The sequence below is a fragment of the Centropristis striata genome, chromosome 6, assembly GCF_030273125.1.
Source record: "Centropristis striata isolate RG_2023a ecotype Rhode Island chromosome 6, C.striata_1.0, whole genome shotgun sequence".
NCBI classification, from domain to species: Eukaryota; Metazoa; Chordata; class Actinopteri; order Perciformes; family Serranidae; genus Centropristis; species Centropristis striata.
In genome coordinates, this window is record NC_081522.1 from 26,275,309 (window position 1) to 26,298,090 (window position 22,782).

Below are 22,782 nucleotides of genomic sequence, written 5' to 3' on the forward strand. Positions count from 1 at the left end.
ACTCCTCACACATTCATACACATATGAATACACACACACACACACACACACACACACACACACAGGTAACTTTATGTGATTTTAATTACACACACACGCACACACACATAGGTAACTTTATGCGATTTTTGTTACACACACACACAAATGCGCGCGTAAGCACGCACACTCCTCCAGATACACGTTTCACACACACACACACACACACACACACACACACACACACACACACACACACACATTTTGAGGTTAAAGGGCATAGTTTGAAATCGCTGAAGAATCTCATCATAGTGTACACACACCGGCAGTAGCCCCCTTTCAGAATTTCCCCAGAGGAAATTTTCTAGTTATTACTACCATCCTGCTGTGTTTCTGGGTTTTTTTGTTCATGATTCTTACAAAGAAAAGTACATTTAAAAGAAGGAAAGAAAATGGGAATGCACTTTAAACCTAAACAACATGATGAATCATTTAGTTTGTGTATAAGTAAGGAGCTTGACTGAATGGATTTAACCTTCCTAAATAAAGTAAAATGGGAAAACAAGATTTTTTTGGTTATGTCAATGTTATTCCTTCAGCACAGGGGAAGATCTCAAACCTTTTCTGGTATAATCTCTGTTAATAAAAACGAATGCAACAAAACTCTTTAAAATTGAAGAAGCTTTAATGTCAACGTGTAGAAAGGCCACAGGAGTGGCAGTGAGGCGATCAGAAGTGATCTGAGGGGTCGCTCTCATCACACATCTGGACATGGATATATGAGGTGATTCCTGGGTAAACGCTCTGCATGGGCATCATGACGCCGAGCCGTTCGCCTCTCTTCACAGTTCCAGATACTCGGTCCGGCTGAACGTAGAACAGCTTGAAACACAGATCTGTAGATAGATAGAGAAGATACTTGAAGGCTAATACATACCCACAGGAATGGAGACATTTGTTCTTGTTACTCGAGGTGGCAAGAACAAGAACAAAGTGATTTCTGGCCAGGACATTTCATACTTCACAAGAAACTCAAGTGCAGAACTCCTGGGAAGTCCTCATAAGGCCCTCCCACTGCAGCACACGTCACACTCAAATTCAAATTCTGACCAATCAAACAATGGTTCTCGGACATCACACAAGAAAAAAGTTCTGCCCAGATGACGTGTCAGCAACTGACATTTGTTTTCTCTGTTCTTGTGGAGTATGTATTAGCCTTTACTATGCATCATCGTCTTGCCGTCCCTCCCCGTTGTGTGATTGGATCCCTAAAACAGGGCTAAGAAACGGCTGTAGACACCAGACCCTTTCGCAGTTCGAAATTAAATCGAGCGTGCAAGGCAGTATGGGTAAACCCAAGCTAGGGCCCTGGTGGAAAACCACTGAAATTAGAGTATATGTTGTAGGTATATATATAAAAAGTGAGATTAGCAGGCTACAGCAGCACTGTGTACTGTAATAACTGTTTGATGGACTGACTGTTTCCACTCAGTTGGATGCCGTTGTTGATCGCTTCCTGTTTGGGGTCAGAAAAGACGGAGAGACTTCCGTTGACAGTCACATCAAACGGAGCGTAAACAACCGATCCGTCGTTGCACTCGATGTCCAGACCATTGTGCTCCCTGGTCCCCCTGAAACACAACAGAATTAAACTCTTTACTTTTTCTAATTAGTTGTAATTAGCTGTAATGTTAAGTGTCTGGTGATTAATATGTTGATTTATATATTCCGTTTTGGTTCCAGAGCTTCAGTGTGAGAAGCAGATTAATAACAGAAAAGTCCAAATCTGAGATATCCTGACTTTTAGTCTGTGGTGGAAGAAGTATTCATGTCCTTTATTTCAGTGAAAGTACTAATACCACACTGTGAAATTACCCCACTACAAGTAAAAGTCCTGCATTCAAAAGGTACTTAAGTAAAAGTACAAAAGTAAGTGTACTTGTTATATAGAATGGCCCCACTCAGATTGTTTTATATATTCTAAATATATGATTGTTATTATTGATGCATTTATGTGAGCAGTGTTTTAATTTTGTGAAGATAGGGCTCAGTTTAACTACTTAATATACTGTTATGAAGTATTCTTTAAAAAAAAAAAATGTCTATCACTTTAAATTGATAACCTGAAACCTGAAAAGTAACTAAAGCTCTCAGCTAAATGTAGTGGAGTAGAAGTATAAAGTTTCAGAAAATGAAAATACTCAGGTACAGTAAGAGGATATCAAAATTGTACTTAAGTAGACTACTTGAGTAAATGTACTGAGTTATACTCCACCACTGAGTTGATTAGTCCACTGTTTTTCAAAGTGGGAGTCACCAGGTGGGTTCGTGGAAACTTTGATATAGGTTTTTTTAAATTAATATGTTCAGAAGACAATGAATGTAATAAATTATTAGGCCCAAGAAAAGAGATAGAAATCTAAAAGAATGTTTATAACAGAAGAAAGACTTATGGTTATTATTAACAAAAATATGGAACATATATTAACAAGCTTTATGTTGTGTTATGTTATGTATCAAATAATTTTAAATATAATTGTAACAAGGGGTTCCCCGCCAGAGGCTTATGCTATATGGGGATCCTTGGCATGACAAAGTAGTGTAATGGTGAGGTTGTTGTTACCGTGGCGCTCCGTAGATTCCATCTCCCCAGCTGTCGTTCGTCCTCCTGCTGTTCAAAGGGTTGCCTTCACAAAGCGCACCTACGTACATACACAATTGTTTCTGTCACTTAAGAAGACGTTATGTTGACTTTAGTCCATTTACCAGCAAAGTGAACCCAGAAATGTTGAGTTCGCAGAAGCTTTATGTTATAAATGGCTGGTATGAGTCCCCAGAATGTAAAAACTCACGGATGCTAACATTTTAAGTAAGGTGTGGGGTCGCTATCGTCACACATCTGGATGTGGATATGTGAGATGATTCCTGGATAAACGCTCTGCATGGGCATCATGACTCCGAGCCGCTGGCCCCCCTTCACAGTTCCAGATACCTGGTCCGGCTTAAGAGGGAACAGCTTGAAACACAGATCTGCAGAAGGAAATACTTTACTGCAGCAAAAGTGAAAATGAAAGCACATTTTAAAACACAGTAAGTAATACTGCAATGAGAATGTAAAGTACTTATACCTAGGGATGGGTACCGAATTCGGTACTTTTATAGGTACCGACCGAATTCCGTCAAATCAAACGGTACCATGTTTCGGTACCTAAACGGCGTTAACTTTAAACTGATCATTGATTTCAACCTGTTTTCATTTGACGTCTTTGATTAACAAGCGTGCTGACGATCGCACTATTTTTTTAATTTTTATTTACCTCCTCGTCTGGTCCTGTCTGCTCACCGCGGCCACTAGCTGTTGCCCTCTTCCTATCCCGGCGCAGAGCTCTAGGCCTGCTAGCCGCTAGCCGCTATCTCTCCAATGTCTCTACCCGGGCTTGGCCTTCGTCTGCCTCCAGATTGGATCTTCCTTACTCCGTTTGCTCTCTCCATTCTTTTGTAGACCAGTCATTAACAGCTAGCAGCTAGCTGCTGCATCTCTGGTCCTCCGCTAATACTCCGCTCTTCAACTCAGGAATGTTACCTGCCACTTTACTCCAAACTACCTCGCTAAATCCCTCAGACTCCTGCGTCATCCTCGATATGTGTACAGAGCAGCCCGACTCAACTTTGTTTATTCCAACCATGCCATGCCCACAATACTGTCTGACCGGTGCTCCGCCGCACAGCTATGACGTCATCACAACAAATCACACATGCACTTGAAACCTGTTTTTTTTTTCATTCCTTGCAACCCTAGACCACTCCTCTGTGTTGACAGCATCATCCACCTCCCAACCTCTGTTCCGGCATCCTTTGATAATACTGCAACCTTCATGTTACAAAATGCACGTTCACTCAACAATAAAGCACTGCTCATCCTGGATGTTATATTGTTTTGATATATTTTTTAGTTTAAGTTTATATTTTGAGAAATAAATATGTTGAATTGAAAAATTGAGATTTTATTATTAAACAAATGAACATTTATTACCACATAAACAAACGCAAAAGTACCAAAAATTGGTACCGTTGAGTACCGGTACCAATTCCCAGGCACCGGGTATCGGTACCGTATCGGTTCAAATGTGAAAGGTACCCATCCCTACTTATACCACGGTGTGAAAAATAACGAAGAATAATTGATAATAAATAACTATTCAGTTACAGTCGAATTTTAGTTCTTTCAATGCAACTATTTCTATAGTATCATATTTTTCTATGTTAATGCATTTCCTATGATAACATTACATTTCAAATCAAATCACTCAATCAAGATTACTTTATTTATCCCCGAGGGGAAATTCAGTTAGTGTGGTAACTCTGTTAGCGTTAGACGGCCTGATGGCTGTAGAAGAGAAGGATCTTTTGAATCTCTCGGTCGTGCAACAGAGAGAGAGGAGCCGTCTACTACTTTTTTTTTTGCTCAATAAAGGTTTTGTGTAGTGGATGATCTGGGTATTTCAGGATGGCCTGGAACATCTTGACAGTGCATCTCTCCACCACCTCCTCCAGTGTGTCCAACCTGGCTCCAACCACAGAACCAGCTCTTTAGATCAGTCTGTCCAACCGCCTTGCATCTCTGTGTCTGATGCTGCCTCCCCAGCAGACTGCAGCATAAAACAACACACTACCACCACAGACTGATAAAACATTTGCAGCATCTTACTACAGATGTCCAGAGATCTGAGCTTCTTTAAGAAAAAGAGGCGGCTCTGCCCGTTTTTGTAGAGAGTGTCAGTGTTTAGGGACCAGTCCAAATTATTATCCAGGTATACACCTAGATACTCAGAACTTAGCACCATCTCCATGTCCACCCCACAGGTATTCACTGGCTGAAGGGGGGGCTTGAATCTGCAGAAATCTCTGTTCATTTCCTTAGTCTTTGAGGTGTTCAGTAGGAGATAGTTCTTGTGACTCCAGTCACTGAAGGCTTTTATCAGATCCCTATATTCAGATTCCTTTCTATTCCTGATACACGCCACAATAGCACTGTTGTCCGAGTATTTCAGGATGTGGCAGGACTCAGAGTTGTATTTGAAGTCCCCTGTGTACAGTGTGAACAGGAATGGAGCCAGAGCAGTCCCTTGTGGAGCCCCTGTGCTGCTCATTAATGTCCCAGAAACACAGTTCCCCAAACTGACATACTGTGGTCTACCTGTCAGGTAATCTGTGATCCAGGAGATGAAGGAAAGATCCACTCCCATCTCTGTCAGCTTGTTTTTGAGTATACTTTCAGTTTTCACCAGAATCTCCAGTTCATTAGTCTTGTTGGGCAGAGAGTTGACATTCCCCATGATGACTGATGGCAGAAAAGGCTTATATCTCCATTTCCGAGCCTTAACTTTTGCACCAGCCCAAGAACCACGAAAACACCTCTTCAACTCAGCTGTAATAGGGTGATAGTGTCCTCCAGACTTGCTCCATTTCAATGAAAAAAGCTCCTCTCTTGAATAAACTCTTCTCTCCACAGAAGTATCCATCAAATATGACAAAAAAACACAATAAAAAAAAACTCAGCAAAATTGGGCAAGATTACAGAGCTACCAGACTATGCTGCTACTCTTGAAGCGCATTCCGGAAGTATCACTGTTGGGACTCTACCACAGGTGAATTTTGGGTTCATTTGTGGACTTTAACATTTGTGGACGAAATGAGACATTGTCTTGAGTCAACTCAACAAAATGACAGAACCTCCATTTTGTCCCCTCTCAAGAACTTCAGTTCCCAGAATGCACTGCATTTATGACACCTTCCAGGTGTCATGTCATTGGTCAAGGCACCCTTGACCCCACAGGAGGTCCACTGGCCTGCTATAAAGGAGACAGTCCTCCCTGTCTTCGCTCTCTCGCCATCGCTCTCTCTCTCCACCGTTCCTGCTTGGAAGCTTCTTCAGGAGGGGATCCAGATCCTGGAGCCACCAGCCCCCCTCCTCCCTCACTCCCTGCTGAGATCCTCTGCAGCTGAGGTGAGGCCTCCTACAACCAGAATCTCCTTGTCCACAAGGGATCCTGAACAACTGCAACTCTGACCTTCTCTGCACACCAAAGTTGCATTAAATGAACACAAAGTTCATTGCATCTGTCAGAGAAAGCTCGAATTCAACAACAAGGACAACCAGCAACTTAATTTGCAAGACGGCAAATTATTGAACTCATCTTCCTTCTTCCACTCTTCTGCTGAAAAGGCTCCCCCCCCCCTTTTTCACCAGACTCGTGAGTAATGTAGCTGGGCTTAGAGAAGAAATCAGCAAGGACTTTAGCAACAAGGATTTGACCTGTGATTAATGATTTGGTTTATATGTGTGTTTTAAGTAGATTTATGTGATATTCGTGTTACGATCAAAGTTGTATGTTAATCTTGCTTTATACAGACAGTCAGTCTATATGCAACTAACTATACTAACCTTTGACCTGCTCACACACTGATTAAATCATAGCTGGAGTTTTACGACTCATTGTTTGAGGAGTGGCAACCCCCCTCACACACACACACACACACACACACACGTTCCCTCTCTTTTGTAATGTAGTTCTTATTTTATAGATGTGTGCTTTTATTTGCTTTACTTGTTTAGAATAAATACCTTTTGATTACGAATGCTGTCTATTTAATGTTGTACAATATGAATGATATGCCATCCTCTTCTTTGACAAGAATTCACGATTCCTTCAACCACTATTGAATATTAATATGGTAATTTGATTATAATTATATTTGTAATTAATAATCAGTGTTCCAAATTGATAGTTTAATAACTTTATGAGACTGATTTAGGTGAATTCGCTATATTTTTCTGTTCTTACAGATGGTGCCCATTTTTACGAGCTGACTTAGAGTAAATCAATTCATATCATTTCTTATAATTAATAACTGTTTATGATAATTATTAATAATTCTTATAGCCATCTAACCACACTTTTGAACCGTGAGATCCACACAAGTGTTCATCCTGCAGATTTGGTATCCTTATGAAAGGGATAGCTTTCAGGATAGATTTATGATAACGCCCTTTTATTAATATATTCGACGCCCTGTGCAAGGTCATCATTTATTCACAAAAGAGCCATCCTTAATCCCCAACATTTTTGGTGATCCTTGATGAAGGCAATTGGTATCTTTAAACAGATACCCCAACATAGTTGACGCCCCGGTGCGTAATTACAACAATCACTGTTTTAAGAAAACGCTGCTTTTTCTATGCCGACATTAAGGTGTTCTTAACTAATGTTACTTTTCTTTCTCAATATAACATTTAAAAAATGTTAGTTCCTTTTGTAAACCTAGCCTTTCTTTTTTATGCTGTTTTTTACTTTTTCAATGCTAGCACTTTTTTCTATGTTAATATTTCTTTTTTATGCAAAAACTGCTTTTCATATGTTCATGATACTTTTTATGCTCACATTCTTCAAAACTAATATTACTTTTAAGCTTAACTTACAAATTTTCTTTGCTATTACTTTTTAATGTTAAAATTACTTTTTCTATGCCAACATTCTTTTCTTTAACCTTTTTAACTTTTAAAATGCTAACATTACTTCTTTTTAGTTCATGTATTCTTTTTATGCTTATATTTCTGTTTTATGCAAACACTGCTCTTTCTATGGAAATGTTATTATTTGTATGTTAATATTATTTAAAAAGTGAGATCAGCGGGCTATAGCAGCACTGTTTACTGTAATAACTGTTTGATGGACTGACTGTTTCCACTCAATTGGATGCCGTTGTTGATCGCTGCCTGTTTGGGGTCAGAAAAGACGGAGAGACTTCTGTTGATAGTCACATCAAACGGAGCGTAAACAACCGATCCGTCATTGCACTCAATGTCCAGACCTTTGTGCTCCCTGGTTCCCCTGAAACACAGCAGAATTGCACTCTTTAATTTTTCTAATTAGTTGTAATTAACTCTAATGTTAAGTGTCTGTAATTAATGATTAATTAAGTGATTAATATGTTGATTTGTATGTTCTGTTTTGGTTCCAGAGCTTTAGTGTGAGAAGCAGATTAATAACAAGTCCAAATCTGAGATATCCTATTTTTCAAAGTAGTTGTAATTAGCCTAAATGTTAAGTGGAGTAGTGTTATGGTGAGGTTGTTGTTACCGTGGGGCTCCGTAGTGTCCCTCTCCCCAGACATCGCTCGTCCTAATGCTGTTCGAAGGGTTGCCTTCACAAATCGCACGACAAATTACGCTGTCACACACACTAAACGTGGCTGCGCACACAGCTGCATAAACAACACATACACAATTGTTTTTAGCACTTGGCTTAAGTCCTTTTACCAGCAAAGTGAACCCAGAAATGTGAAAAATGGCTAGTATGAGTCCCTAGAATGTAGAATCTTCTGGATGCTAACATTTATTGGCTAATTATCAGAATTAGCATCAATTAGCATTCATTAGCATAGTCACATATAGCCTATATACAATATTTCATCAACTGCTTGGTCAATTTGGACAAAACTGGAGTTGTTTTGGTGATTTCTGAGGAAGATATTTTTTGACATATTCTCAATTCAAAATTACGGTTTAAACCAGAATTGGACATATTTCAACTCCATTAATTGATTAATAAAATCGATTTAGAGGTTTTTAGAGGACACTGAATTGATTGTATTGGTGAGATTAGTTATGCATTTGAAAACATTTAAATACCTTGTTTAAATTAAAAATGATTGGTATTTAACAAATGTATTTGACATTTTAGACAAAAGGACAAATGTTCAGACAACAAACTGTCAATTAAATGATTAAAATCACAATGAACAATGTTAAAGTTAACTGAATATTAGCAAGAATATTAAAAAAACATGTAGTTTGATTGATCAGGATTAACTGGTTCAGTTTCTCACCCAGCAGAATGACAACACGTCTCATGTTCAGATGTCAGAGTTTGATCTTCAGTAGCTTTAGTCGGTCCTCGTTCAGGTTTTATACAGACTCATGCTCCTCTTTCATCACAGTGAAAGTCCACAGACTGTAAACAGACAGTTATTTGGAAATGTTTATTATTTACTGATGAAGAGTACAAGATGATGAAACCAGCTGAGAGCACATATAAACAGCTGCTGTTTACCCGTCCTTGACTCTCAGCTCCAGACTTTACAAACAGGTTACCACACAATGTCAATCTTTTAAAAGTCCCCCAAAATTTTTTTGAATATATTTTCAATCCAAAGGTTATTATTTTATATATTTGTATGTTGTTTTGGTCATTTTCTGACTTTTAGTGTCTTTTTTTTTTTCGTTCTGTAGGTTTTTTTGTTTTGTATTGGTTGTTATGTGTCACTTTGTGATGAACTTACAGTTTTCTGTGGTCATTTTGTATATTTTCGTCTTTTTTTGGCTCTTTTTGCGTTCATTTTATGTTCTATGTATTATTTATTATGTCGTTTTTTTCATATAAAGTACCAATCAAAATATTTTCTCATTCAATGGTTTTTCTTTATCTTTATTATTTTCTACATTGTAGATAAACACATCAAAACTATGCTGGAACACATATAGAATTATGTAGGAAACCAAAAATGTTAAACAAACCAGAATGTTTTTCATTTTAGAGTCTTCAAAGTAGCCTTTTGTTTTTTTTATGACAGCTTAACACACTCACATTCTGTCGATCAGCTCCATGAGCTGATCACCTGAAATGGTTTTCAACAAACAGGTGCGATTTGTCAAGATTTAATTTGTGGAATTTCTTGTCTTCTTAATATGTTTCAGACCCTCAGTTGTAGTAGGACCAGTACATAGTTATACACAGTGAATGGCTCTATTCCACTACTGCTTTGATCCATAGTATGGCAAGAACCACTCAACTAAATTAAAAAATATTGGACCCTGTTCCCCCACCATAAAGGTAAATAGATTCTATTATTTCCCTTTATGTTTGTGAGGACCCACTTGCCAACCTAGATTTCGCAGACACTAGCAGAGCCCCTACACAGAAACACAGAAATAACACTTTTTAACACTTTAGAAAGAATCAAAAAGAAAATAATTGTTGACAATAAATTAGCCTGCAACTGTTTGTACCATTAAAGCGAAAACACCAGAGTGAGCAAGAGAGCCATTTATTAGGCCGAGCCGCTGTTACCTGTCGGCTACAAAACAGTCTTCATGTAATACTCTAGATGCAACACAATTTAGAAGAAATGGAAACTATAGTTGTATCTATGAATCAAAATGTGTGCTAAGTTTTCTTTTCAGGTCAGGATGGCTGAGCGGTCTAAGGTCTAAGATTACAAAAGATAACCACACAAGTAATATTACAAGAGGCAGAGGTAAAATATAGAAATCAACAAACAGAACATAAAATATAATCCAAAATAAAAATAATCATTTTATCCATCTCTTTAAAATGAGTATGAGTTTATTCATCTATGTTCAGCTAAAGGGGGAAACAAAAGGCTAGAAATTTACCCACCTCTGTATTTATTATTTCCCCTGATATTCTATAAAACATAGACCTATATATATATTATATAATAGGCATATACTATATGCATATAAACAGTTTTATAAAGCCAGGAGTCAGTTACTGCTGTCAATCATGATTTCACCGCCCTGTTTTATAGAATCAACTAACTAATTAAAATCAAACTGATCTACAAAGTATGTTAAATTAAAATAATCATAGATGTGATTTGATGAGTGGGCATTTCTAGTTTAAAAACACAGAAAATAACACAGATGAATCCTGCCTTTGAGTACATTGAAGATGACATTTACACTTCTCTGTGAAACTGATCAATTGATCAGAAGCTGCTGGAAGATGACAGATTACATGACTGTGGTTTGTGTTAGAATGATAACCAGGGCAGGCTGAGACACTCCTATCAGATTAAAGCTGTCAGTTTCAGCTTATCATTTCCTGTGTTCACATCAGCAGAGGTCCAACTAACCATCATATTAATTACCGACAAAAATATGTTTTTATAATTGTTTTTCAAGCAATTAACTTCATACCCACCCTAAGTAAATGTTGTCTGTAATCTGTTTCATGATGACCCTGATGGAGGCAACAAGTCGAAACATGTAGGACAGATAAAATTTTATTTTGCACAGTGGAATGATTATACACCTGACTGAATACTAAAGCTAATGATACTGCACAGTTAATGTACATTATAGTGCAGTTATTCTCAGTTTTGCTGTGTGTGGTCTAATATAGAAAAATTTGAAATTAAATACAGGAGAAACACTTTACTAATCCTACACTGTGCTTCCATACAAGTGTCAAAATGCATCCAAATGCTACTTTTTTCAACTTTCACTCATCTTTGCACCACACTCCTCTCTGGTCTTCAGTCCTCTCTCTCCTCTCTGCGTGTCTCCTCCTCCTGTCACGCCTCAGTGTGTTGCACATGTATGCATGCAGTGATTAATCATTAATTTAAAAATAAGAGAACACAGGATCTGTCCAGGACACTCAGGACGTGAGTGAAGGAGGATCAGATGGAGGCTCAGGGAGCCATGAGGAACTGTCAGCTGCACATCTGTCAGCTGCACATCTGTAAGCAGCTGTGCTCCATGCAGACGTTTCTCAAAATGTATTTTGTAGGCTAAGGAAGATTCGTATCACAACCGTTTTTACGGTTAAAAACAGCAACACATTTGGTGTTTAGCAAACAGAGATTATGTTAATTTCCATAGAGAGCAGGGAAGTGGAATCAGATCACTAGTGGTCACTGAAGACATGTGGAGATGCTGCTACTGCCAGGTGAGAATACCAAGACTGAGAACACACTGAACACACACACACACACACACACACACACACACACACAGTCCAGTATTTCAGCTGGGAATCTATGTTCCCTTCTGCACCTGTCTCATCTTTCTCACCTGTCTTACCTGTCTCATCTGTCCTCATCTGTCTCACCTGTCTCATCTGTCCTCATCTGTCTCATCTGTCTTACCTGTCTCATCTTTCTCACCAGTCTTACCTGTCTCATCTGTCCTCATCTGTCTTACCTGTCTTATCTGTCCTCATCTGTCTCACCTGTCTCAACTTTCTCACCTGTCTCATCTGTCTCATCTTTCTCACCTGTCTCATCTTTCTCACCTGTCTCATCTGTCCTCATCTGTCTCACCTGTCTTACCTGTCTCATCTTTCTCACCTGTCTTACCTGTCTCATCTGTCTTACCTGTCTCACCTGTCTTCCTGTCTCACCTGTCCTCACCTGTCTCACCTGTGTCACCTGACCCTGCAGAGCCAAATCTGCATGTGTACAGAAATACAACTAAATGTTTAATGATCGGGGCTAATTCATACTTAAGAATACTAATAACTATACCTATAGTGATGAATCAAGTCGACATTTGGAGAAAAGAAGAATCACAGTACAGAGCTGCACAAACTGGATTTTATTTAGTTTTTTCTTTACAAAGAATCGTCAAATGGTTCATGATGTTTTTATAGTTTGATACAAAAACTTGTGTTGTTGATAAAGAGCAAACCAGAGTAAAAGAAAATAATTTACCTCAAGGTGTGTGATTTTACTTTTTTTGTCTCTCTACACTGTCCATCTTCTATTTCACAAGTTATTATAGGAGTCATATCATAGTCTTTGCAAGATCAAGACACAATCTATTAATGTTATTTACAGTGGTCATTTATAATATTTGAATGATTTGAGTTAATGGTGTTTTGATATTTTCCCTCTGTGTCTGTGTCCTCGACACTGTCAGGGAAATGTATCCAGCAGGCGCCGGTGAAAAGAGCCAAGTCGTGCCAAGACCTGGTCCAGAGTGGCAGCAGGAGCCAAAACACACAGCCTGAGAAAACAACACACACACCACATACACTATATATATTTTACATATACAGTACATATATATGCTGCCTAGGCTTAAAGCAGGAGTAACCTGACCATTACAACTTTAATCTGTCTGTGTTGAATTTTTATCACCCTGGAAATACTAGTTATTATCTATATAATAGTTATATTAGTCATTATCTCACTGGGCACAAGCCGAGCTTGGATGCACAAAGATTCACACACAACAGGACACAACAACTCATTTACTGCAGGAGAAACACTGACTGTAACAACATAGGAGACTTTTTTCACATGCTTCCAGACACTGTGGCATTAACAATGAGCTGCTCCAGGAGTTGAACGGGCTGAAGAAGTGTCTTACATTTCTCCTGGAGATTTTAAGCTTTTTTTTTATTTTAGGATTTTTTGTTCTTGTTCAGTTATATTGTCTCCGTTAGTTGTTAGTATTAAGGGGATGTTTCAGCTTCGAGGCTGCCTGATTAAATATTAAATGCATACAAACTTTGCCCAATGTCCATCACCAAAAGAACAATTGGCATTTGTAAAAATGACACAACAGCATAAACACACACACACACACACACACACACACACACACACACACACACACACACGCAGAGAGTTTCTTGCCTGATGTGGTAGTTTGGATCTTGTTGTCCGTTCTCAGAGCCAGCTCCCAAACACACACCTTCCTCCTCCAGGAACCTCTGGCAGTAAAGCACATCAGCCTGCACTCCTAACATCTGAAATTATATCATTCATTATATGAGATAATAATTACAACAAAAATGAATCTGTTATCTGTGATACCTGCAGCTTTATGTATCTCTGTTATTTATGAAACATTACAATGCCTGTTTCACTTCTTTTACTTTTAAAATACCTCATTATTCTATGAATAAATGATAGATACATTTACATTTATACTTCCGGACAGATCATTTACATTCTGTGTGTTTCTCAACTGAAAATATTTGCTTTGTACTTTTGGTTTGCAAACATTCTTGGTGTAAACACGTCTAACAGCATGACAACAAGGAGAACAGAGATGGTGTGTGACCTGGGCCTCCTCCACCATCTGAGGTGGTAAATTAAGACGGGGGTAGAGAAAGACTCCTCCCATCCCGGGTCGGCAGTCCATCCCTGGTAGATCATTCAGGAACTCACAAGCACGCTGAGCATTCTGGGAAAGAGTCAGCTGAGAGTGAAGAATCTCCTTCAGATGAGAAAAAAAGAACGAACACAAAAAAACACAGACTCTCTTAAAAAAAAATCCTCTGACAATCATTTAATATATTTTTTTTTATATTTACAACTTAAAAATGACACCAAAGTTACAAGCTGATGAAAAAGTGAAGCAGTTAAAACACCGGATATTTGAATTAATGCAAACTTAAAGCAACTATAAAGAGTTTCTAGGTGGTTATGAAAGTGTCAGTGTAATAATGATGCCTTCATATGGCTGCAAAGGATTCCTACATCATTAGCTAAATGCCTGTCACGTGTTAGGGTTTAGGGTTAGGTCCAGTAGGTTAGGGTTAGGGTCAGGGCTGGACTGGCCATCTGGCAGGACTTTTGGGCCGAACTACTTGAAAAAACAAAATTTTTTTTTTTTTGGTTGACTGATTGCCCAATGGCCATTAAATCAGGTAGAGGGAGGGCCGAAGACCAAGGCCCCCTCCTCCTTTGCCCCTTCTGCTGTCAATCAGTCATGTCATGGCCCAGCAGTCTCATTGGCCAATGGTCAATAAAAGTCAGGTAGAGGGAGGGCTGGGAGCCCTCCTCCTTGGGCCCATCGGCTGTCAATCAATCAATCAGTCACGGCACAGCCAGAAAATAAAAATGTAAAAGAAATGCATAGAAGTAGCTGAGAAATTAAGAGAAAAACTAACGATAAGCCCTTCAGGCAGATGCTGCAAAATGCGCTAAACTGGTGATGATGGAGGAATCAGCCTTTAGGGAATGAGGGGAAAAAGGTGGATAGATAGGCAACATGCAGTAAGAACAACCTGGTCTCACAGAAATCTGTGAAATAGCCACGGATGCGCTTAACTCAAAATCCATGAAATAGCCACAGAATCACTCAAATATCCGTGAAATACACACACAGATTTCGCTACAAATCCAGAGTTTCTATGGGTTTGTGTCCAAGTCACGTGACTTTCAAGATTCCGGAAGTCAGAACAAAAAACATGGCGGACAGTTCTCACATTTTTAGTGAAAAAAACAATATTTTGACTTAGTTTCTGCATAAAATTGGATTTTAATTACATTTCTAGCGAGAAATATATGTTTTATTTTCTAAATATTCACTCAGTGAATGTACATAATCTCGTTGTCGCGAAGATCTCGTCAGAAAAACACGATCCGCTGTGTTTTATTTTAAAATCTCCCAGAGCCTCTGTGTATTTAAAGGATCAAACTTTCGCCCATTACATGCCTTGTGTCTGAGGTTGATTTGCTGATCAACGTATTATTCTGTTGCAGCGGGAGACACTAATGTTGACAAAGTGACGACTTACAATCTACGAGTCACCATCTACGTTTGTACACTGTTTTATTTTGTAATCTACCGGACGTGTGGTGTGATCTCATTGAGGCGCGCTCCACTGTAAATGCTGCGGGCTCAGAGCAGTTGGCGCTGCTTTCCTGTTTTAGTTAAAATATCTTCATTAAACAAACATTGTCTTTTTTTAGCATAGATAATATACATGCAGTATAATTATTTATAAGAAAGTGTGTGATATTCGATATATTGGGTAGAAATATGTTTTCACAACCCTAGCACAACCCTAAAACGGAAGAACTACAACTATGGTGCTGATGTCGACATAAGTACTGAAGAGAGGTCTGGGGAGTTATAGTTTTTTTAATAAAACAGGGTTTCCCCTAAAATTGGAAGTTGGAAATACTTAATTAGTGGCTTTCCAGGGGTTTGAGGGGATGTCAATCACATTTTTGGCATCAAACTTTAAATATTGTCTTGTTCAATGGGGGATTTTTATTTTTTCAGCATATTCTAAAGCCCCCCCACCCCCACCCCTTAGTGACTATGCTCACATTATAGTCCATGTCAAAACCTTTCTATAACAGTAGGTCTCATGTCTGTAACCCTTTTTGTCCCTTAGTTATAAGCCTTCAAATATGCCCCAAGGTTAAGGTTCAAAGGTCAATCTCTCAAAGCAAGAATATTATAGAACCTTCAAATTGATATATGTTACTCTCCAGGCCAAGACCTTTCCTTTGGTAATTGGTTTAGCTCTATGACAAAGTTTTATTGTTTTCAAATTTTGGACATGTGCCGTAACAGGCTAAAGTTCAGACAGCACTTTGAGTGCGAGATTCCGGAATCTGGAAAGTCACGTGACTTGGACACGAACCCATAGGAACTCTGCATTGTATCGAAATCTGTGTGTATTTCACGGAAATTTGAGTGATTCTGTGGCTATTTCACGGATTTTGAGTTAAGCGCGTCCGTGGCTATTTCACGGATTCCTGTGAGACCAGGTTGGGTAAGAAGCAATAAATAATTCTCTGTCTGGCTCAAATATCATCGAGTCAGGTTAATAACTTTATTTTGTTAGCTTGCTAACACAGCATGTGTAGTTCGCTGCTACATCATCATGTATCGTGTATGTATCGACGCTGTCTTGTGCACAACCAGTAACGGGTGGGTGCAGCCAGGGGGCAAAGCACAGGAAGAGACGGAAGTTTCTGCTGCCTGTTGGCTCATCTGAACGTTTAATGGAGTTTAATAGGTATGGACTTAAATTTATAATTATTTACCCAGCTGGTTGAAGTTCATTGACTGGCAGCAATTAGGCTAGCTGTTGCTACCAGTTTAACATTCTTGTCATATTGACATGTTGGTCAGTCCTGTTGGTGTTGAGCAGCTGATTGGCTGTTACCTGTACCAGGTGATCAGTTGTTGATAGGTGTGGAGGTGATAAACAGACTAGCAGTTAGATGTGAAGGTTATGGTATTAATGTGACAGGGTTTAATGTGCTAGGCGGACGTTTCTGTCTCTGCAGGGTCATTTGCCCACCTAAAGGGATCTTTTTCGACATTTGTTTCCTGAGCATTTGTAGAACACAATTTTAAAGTGAGCATGGAGTTTCCACTGTACTGTTACAGTACTGTGTGTTCTTTCATATTTTCCTGCTGGCCTATGGGCGTTGTGCTGCATGTTATTGCATTCATATTCAAGAGTGAAAGTTCCCCATCCTGACTTCCTGTGTTTTGATTGACACTCTGGGATGAGGGCTGTCTTATGTAGGCTACATGTAGTGTAGTGTGGAGTGATATGGTTAACTTATCTACATGGTTAGAAGAGCACTAAGAGGTTGTGGTGGGCTGGTCCGGGCAAAAATGCCAGGGCCGATTTTTTGTCCCAGCCCAGCTGATTAGGGTTAGGGTTAGGTCCAGTAGGTTCAGGGTTAGGGTTAGGTCCAGTAGGTTCAGGGTTAGGGTTAGGTCCAGTAGGTTCAGGGTTAGGGTTAGGTCCAGTAGGTTCAGGGTTAGGGTTAGGTCCAGTAGGTTTAGGGTTAGGGTTAGGTCCAGTAGGTTTAGGGTTAGGGTTAGGTCCAGTAGGGTTAGGGTTAGGTCCAGTAGGTTCAGGGTTAGGTTTTGTGAAGGAAGAGTGGTGGCAAGGGTTAGGGTTAGGGTTGGTTCCAGTAGGTTCCTATCAGGCCACACAACGGATACATTTTACATTCACTTTGATTCATCTTTTTAAATGTTAAAGTTGCCCCTACCTGTGAGTATGTTTGATAGGAAAGATCTCCAGGTGTGGGTGGATTGACCATGACCTCCAGAGCCAGGAGAGATAGAACGGGAGGGCTGGCCTGTAATATTTCTAAATATGGAAACACTGCTGGGTCCATATTAATGACCTCCATGTATTCTCCTCTCAGACCACACCTAAACACAGAGAGACAAGATCTTTTATAATCCTTTTATTAAAATAACCATGTTTATTTGATTCACTGGCAACATTTAATCAGTGTATAAAGCCAGGACTTTGAGCGGAGGCAAAGATTGTGGTTTGGTTAAATATTACCTGTTTTATGTCATGTTGACTTTCTTAATATGTAACCCAGACTGCAATCTTTCCATAACCTGAATCACCCAGGTCATGAGAAAACAGAGCCGATCATAAACCATGAGGGATGTGTATCACATGGAATACAAATGAATATGTCCATATTCTGTTCACAAAAAGGCTAATATCACTCATCTTTTCCTCGTCTCTGCACACAGTCGTGACTTATAATACTTTTTAATATTATTATTATTATTATTATTATTAATTGAATTACTTTTTTGGTCCTGGCATAAAAAAGAAATCTAGTAACTAACCACTTTTCTAGAGATAATACAGTGATGTCTTTTGTGTTTGCCAGTTTTGTAGCTTTTAAAGAGTCAAATTCAAGCATTTTCAATTTACCTGAACCATTAATGTCAAAGCTCCAAAAGCTTGTAGCACACCTGAACTGTTTAGTTTTTTGAACAGTTTATTATACCCAAAGCAATGGATATACTGTATATTTATTAACTTTTATTGTATGTTTCGTCTGTTGTGAGACGCCAGAAAAAAACTAAGATGATTTGATGGTTTTATTTCAATATTTCAATATTTTTGGTTTACGTAAGAGATTATACAACCTGATTGCAAACAGTTCAGACACTGCGTAAAACATTCAGAAATACTTCAATGCATCAAATTTATAACGACTGTATATATTAACAAAAACAACAGAATTTCAGCTATCGAGTCTTTGTGTTCAATTCATTGTTTCATTGTCAACATTTTTATTGTGTCCCAACATTTTTGGAATCTGTGTTGTATATTTAAAAAAATTCCAGATAATGTTGGAAATAAAGCTCAAGCAGTATATCCAGAATATGACAGCAGTAACTCACTCTCCCATGCAGGCGCTGGATGTAGAGTGGAAGGAGACCAGCTCCACGGTCTCAAAGTACTCTCTGCCCATCTCAAACAGGACTCTCTTATAGGAAATAAACTCTTGCTCCAGTCCGTACACACTGTCCTGGTACACCTGGAAGGTTCAACAACATATCAAAGGTATGAGCTTGTGTCAGACTGAAAACTAATGAAAACAACTTTCAGATCCTCATGGAGCTTGTAGTCACTTCGTCAGCCAACAGGACGAGGCCCTCGGCTGCAGCAAAACCAATCACTTCTGCTATTGATTTCCTGTCCTGCACATGACCTAGAGGGACAAATAAAAGAATCAGAGATCAAAGCGAAGAGATCATAAATGTAGCACCTGTATGTTGTTCACCTGTATGTTGTTTACCTGTATGTTGTTCACCTGTATGTTGTTTACCTGTTTGTTGTTCACCTGTATGTTGTGTACCTGTATGTTGTGTACCTGTATGTTGTTTACCTGTATGTTGTTCACCTGTATGTTGTTTACCTGTATGTTGTTCACCTGTATGTTGTTCACCTGTGTGTTGTTTACCTGTGGGGTTTCCTGGGTTGCTAATGTAAATGGCTCTGGGATTACAGCGCCCCCTAGCAGCCCTCAAAGCTCTGTGCAGCTCATCCAGATCTACAGCCCAGCCACGCTCCTCCACCAGCCGGTACGGCACCAGGGTCACCCCGGCCTCATCCAGCAGGGCCGGCAAGGTGTGTGGACAGGGCGCCGGAGTCAACACGCCCGTCTGAGTCTCCCCCTCCCTGCTGGCCAGCAGGTGCAAAACTATCTGAACACAACAGACAACTATGTAATTAATGGAAGTGTATTCTTCCGCGCCACATTAAAGTCCTTTTAATTACTAATAAATAGCTGAGTATGAAGGTAGATATATTAACAACTTTTTAACTGACAATATTCTTCATCGACCGCAGCAACTTTAAGAATGTGTAATTACAGTACTGTAACGCACTAAGGTTGTTAGTGGAAGGATGTTGAAAGTTGTAATCATTGGAGGTCTTTTTGTGCTGTTTTTAAACATATAGGCTTGTTCCAAGTTAATCAATGTAACCCTTCAAATTAAAGCTGTATATTAATCTTGTATTTAAGTAGAAAGACAACTAGTCTAAAAGATGATCTCATAACCAGTGTGTTGTTATTACAGAAAGTAATAAGTAGGGTTGGCGGGACAGAGCCAAGGCTTTGACCCAGGACAGAATATTCGTGTCCCTTTGAGACATCTTGACTCATGTACAACATCACCATTGTGACTGTATCGGGCAGTCATTTCAGTCAACACTGTTCTTTATTTCCTAAACTTAAGCAAGTAGTTCTGCGTTTGATCATCATGTTTTTTTAAAAGAAATCGTGCAAGCCTATATGGGAATATGTTATAGGATTTTCTTATTCTCCTCTTATTGCTTTGTGCAAAAACATATATTAGAGCAAAAAATCCTTTTTCATCATACCGACAAAGCCTTGTAAGAACCGCTGGAGGAGATGATGTGTTCTGGGTTTGAAGTCACTCCATCATCTCGCCTCATGATGAACTCTGCAATGCTTCTGTGGACATATGGTAGACCACAGGCGGTCACAGAGTATGAGCCTGAAATCAGCCATTAGAGCACAGGTGTCAGTCTGGGAATTATATGAACCAGTTTAGATAAAAAATTAATGAATATTATTCATTCTCACCCACACTCCCTCCATTACAGGCCTCCAGAAGCTTCTGTGCCCTTTGCCTGGCATCCAGAGGAAGACTGACATCTTGGAGGAGCTCCGAGTAAAGACTTGCTGCTAAAACCTGAGAAGACAAACAGGTAGAGTAGGTAGACACACACACACACACACTGATAGAATATTAAACACCAACCTGGCGAACAAATGAGATGGGTGCCATCCCCGCCCTGTGGAAATCCCCCAAACTGACATCAATCACCTGCTGGAAGGGTTTCTCCACTCCCTGAGGGGGAAGAAACTGTGGCAGTTATACACCAAAACTTCTAATACATCTCTTTTAATTTACCTAAAGAAAACAAACACTATGACAAGAAACAAAATGAATGAAAATGTCATCAATCTAAGATGCTGGTTTTAATGATCATATAGGGGAGGAAAAAGTCCTCTCTTCAAATGTGTTTGGAAGTCTCAACATAATCGCCAAACTGAGGTGGGCAAAAAGAATGATCTATGAGTCCATTTCCCTGATTGATAAGGTCCAGTCAGGCATGGGGCATCCATACAGGAAACTGTAAAATCCAACTAAGTTTGATAAAGTAACAATATTCTCCAGAGAGAGGAGCCATGACCTGCCCTCATACATGGTCTGCATGATGTCTTATGAAACTTTCTTGTGTATTATCCTACAAATGTCCAGAAAAACAATTGATCGCTGCATGTGGCCATATCCTTGCAGTTCAGAACCTGTTTGGGCAAATGAACTGCTTAGTTAATTTTAGGAAAAGATTATGGATTGTGTTGAAATGACTAGGTTAAATAAAATGTTAAATATCTTTGTTAGTTCAGTATGTAAGTAACGGGAGACAAACACAGTCTCCTGGGGGAGAGTTGTGTTTTACACCTCAAACTTCTCTCTACGCAGACTTTCCCACTTTTTACTCAGTCATCTTCCTGTCTTCTTTGAGGCAGCCCTTGCCTACAGCTCACCATTTTTTGGCTGATAAAAATTATAGTGGCTTTATTTTTTGTGGGTATCAGTTAATGAAAACAGCCTGAGCTCCACAGCTTTGGTCATTCTCTGTTGGATGTGCTTCAAGTTCATAATCCAAACAGTGTCACTTGGAGCATTATGACACACAAACTGATTGCATTATTGGCTGACATCAGTTAAATCTGTGACAACACACTCTTGTCAAACACAATTGAGACAATATAAACACTAAACATTCACTAAAGCCACAAAAAAGTCAAATGGCCTGATAACTGGACTGGAACCACCTGCTTTTTGTTTCTTGTTGACAATAGATACGTTTTTCACTGCACTTCAGACAGGGGAATTGTGTTTTATTCTTTTACTCCCATTACATTTACTCAATTATATTTAAGATTAAGACTCTAAGATTAATATTCCCTTTCATTTCATTCAAATTTAACCTGTGCATTGACCCATCCTTTACACAGCAGTGAGCAGAAACATTAATTATATTCACAAGTTACTTTTTTAATACCAAACATGTGATCAGCTCACTAAATATGATTCACAGCTCTAAACTCAACCATCAGCAGCGACATTAACATGCCGCTTGGTGTGGATGAACCCTTTACCTTCCTGCAGTGTGTGTGTGTGTGTGTGTGTGTGTGTGTGTGGCTGAGGAGACAGTCCTGTTCTCAGTCATCAACCATAACAGCCTGTTCCTCACCCACATTATTATTACATTATTATTATTATCATTATTGTTATATTATTATTCCATGATACTGCAGCTCTCCTGTGCCCTGTTGTTTCCCTTTGTTTCAGACTTCTTCCTGCCCCTCTGCCTTCTCAAAGTAAAGTTTGTTTTTTTTTGGGTAGAAATAAAACATTTTGTACATATTCTTCCGTCTCTGCTCTTGGGTGCAAACAAAACATTTAGCAGCACTCGTATCTGCAGACATGTTGATGAATCAGTAACAACAAGCCATAAAACTTGCAACATGTATAATGAGATAAAATGTATTTTATAGCATTGTAAAGTGTTATTTTCATTTCAGTATTGTAACCTTACTAAAGTAAATTATCTGAATTTGTCTTCCACCAATCTGCAGTTCGATCAGTGTTTCTAATGATAATAATAAAAATAAGATAACAGCTTAGAAAACATTTCAAGGTTCATGTGACTTTTCTTGAAATTCAATAACGTTTAAATCTGTGGTCAGATGGTTTTCTATAACTGAAACAGCGTTTGTGACTCACCTGTGAGATCTCCTGTGTGATGCGTGCAGCCAGACTGTGCAGGCTGGTCGGGGGTCTGATCCCCCTCACCGTGGGGTTCACCTCCAGCAGAGAGGTCATCTCTGACTGATGACAAGCTCAATAAAAATACT

The 22,782-nt window shown here is 39.1% G+C and overlaps 2 protein-coding genes across 4 annotated transcripts; both read right to left on the reverse strand.

Annotated features, from left to right (window-relative positions):
* Positions 1-610: 610 nt before the first annotated feature.
* On the reverse strand, positions 611-8,993 carry LOC131973798 (myeloid protein 1-like). Of its 3 annotated transcripts, none has more exons than XM_059335886.1 (7): positions 8,869-8,993; positions 8,121-8,244; positions 7,852-7,871; positions 2,842-3,009; positions 2,603-2,681; positions 1,459-1,610; positions 611-875 (listed from the first exon to the last, which is right to left on the reverse strand). In XM_059335886.1, the coding sequence occupies exons 1-7, from the start codon at positions 8,891-8,893 to the stop codon at positions 709-711; spliced, it is 735 nt and encodes a 244-aa protein (XP_059191869.1). In that variant the 5' UTR covers positions 8,894-8,993; the 3' UTR covers positions 611-708. The 3 variants fall into 3 exon arrangements, with proteins under 3 accessions (XP_059191869.1, XP_059191867.1, XP_059191868.1); XM_059335884.1 differs by having other exon boundaries at positions 617-875; positions 7,720-7,871; XM_059335885.1 differs by having other exon boundaries at positions 617-875; positions 7,720-7,871; positions 8,121-8,184; positions 8,869-8,936.
* A 3,377-nt stretch (positions 8,994-12,370) lies between these two features.
* On the reverse strand, positions 12,371-22,750 carry LOC131973953 (alanine aminotransferase 2-like). The gene is made up of 11 exons (XM_059336092.1): positions 22,652-22,750; positions 20,612-20,701; positions 20,434-20,542; positions 20,208-20,344; positions 19,285-19,528; positions 18,953-19,032; positions 18,722-18,858; positions 17,554-17,719; positions 13,859-14,014; positions 13,429-13,541; positions 12,371-12,793 (listed from the first exon to the last, which is right to left on the reverse strand). The coding sequence occupies exons 1-11, from the start codon at positions 22,748-22,750 to the stop codon at positions 12,703-12,705; spliced, it is 1,422 nt and encodes a 473-aa protein (XP_059192075.1). The 3' UTR covers positions 12,371-12,702.
* Between the last annotated feature and the right edge of the window lie 32 nt (positions 22,751-22,782).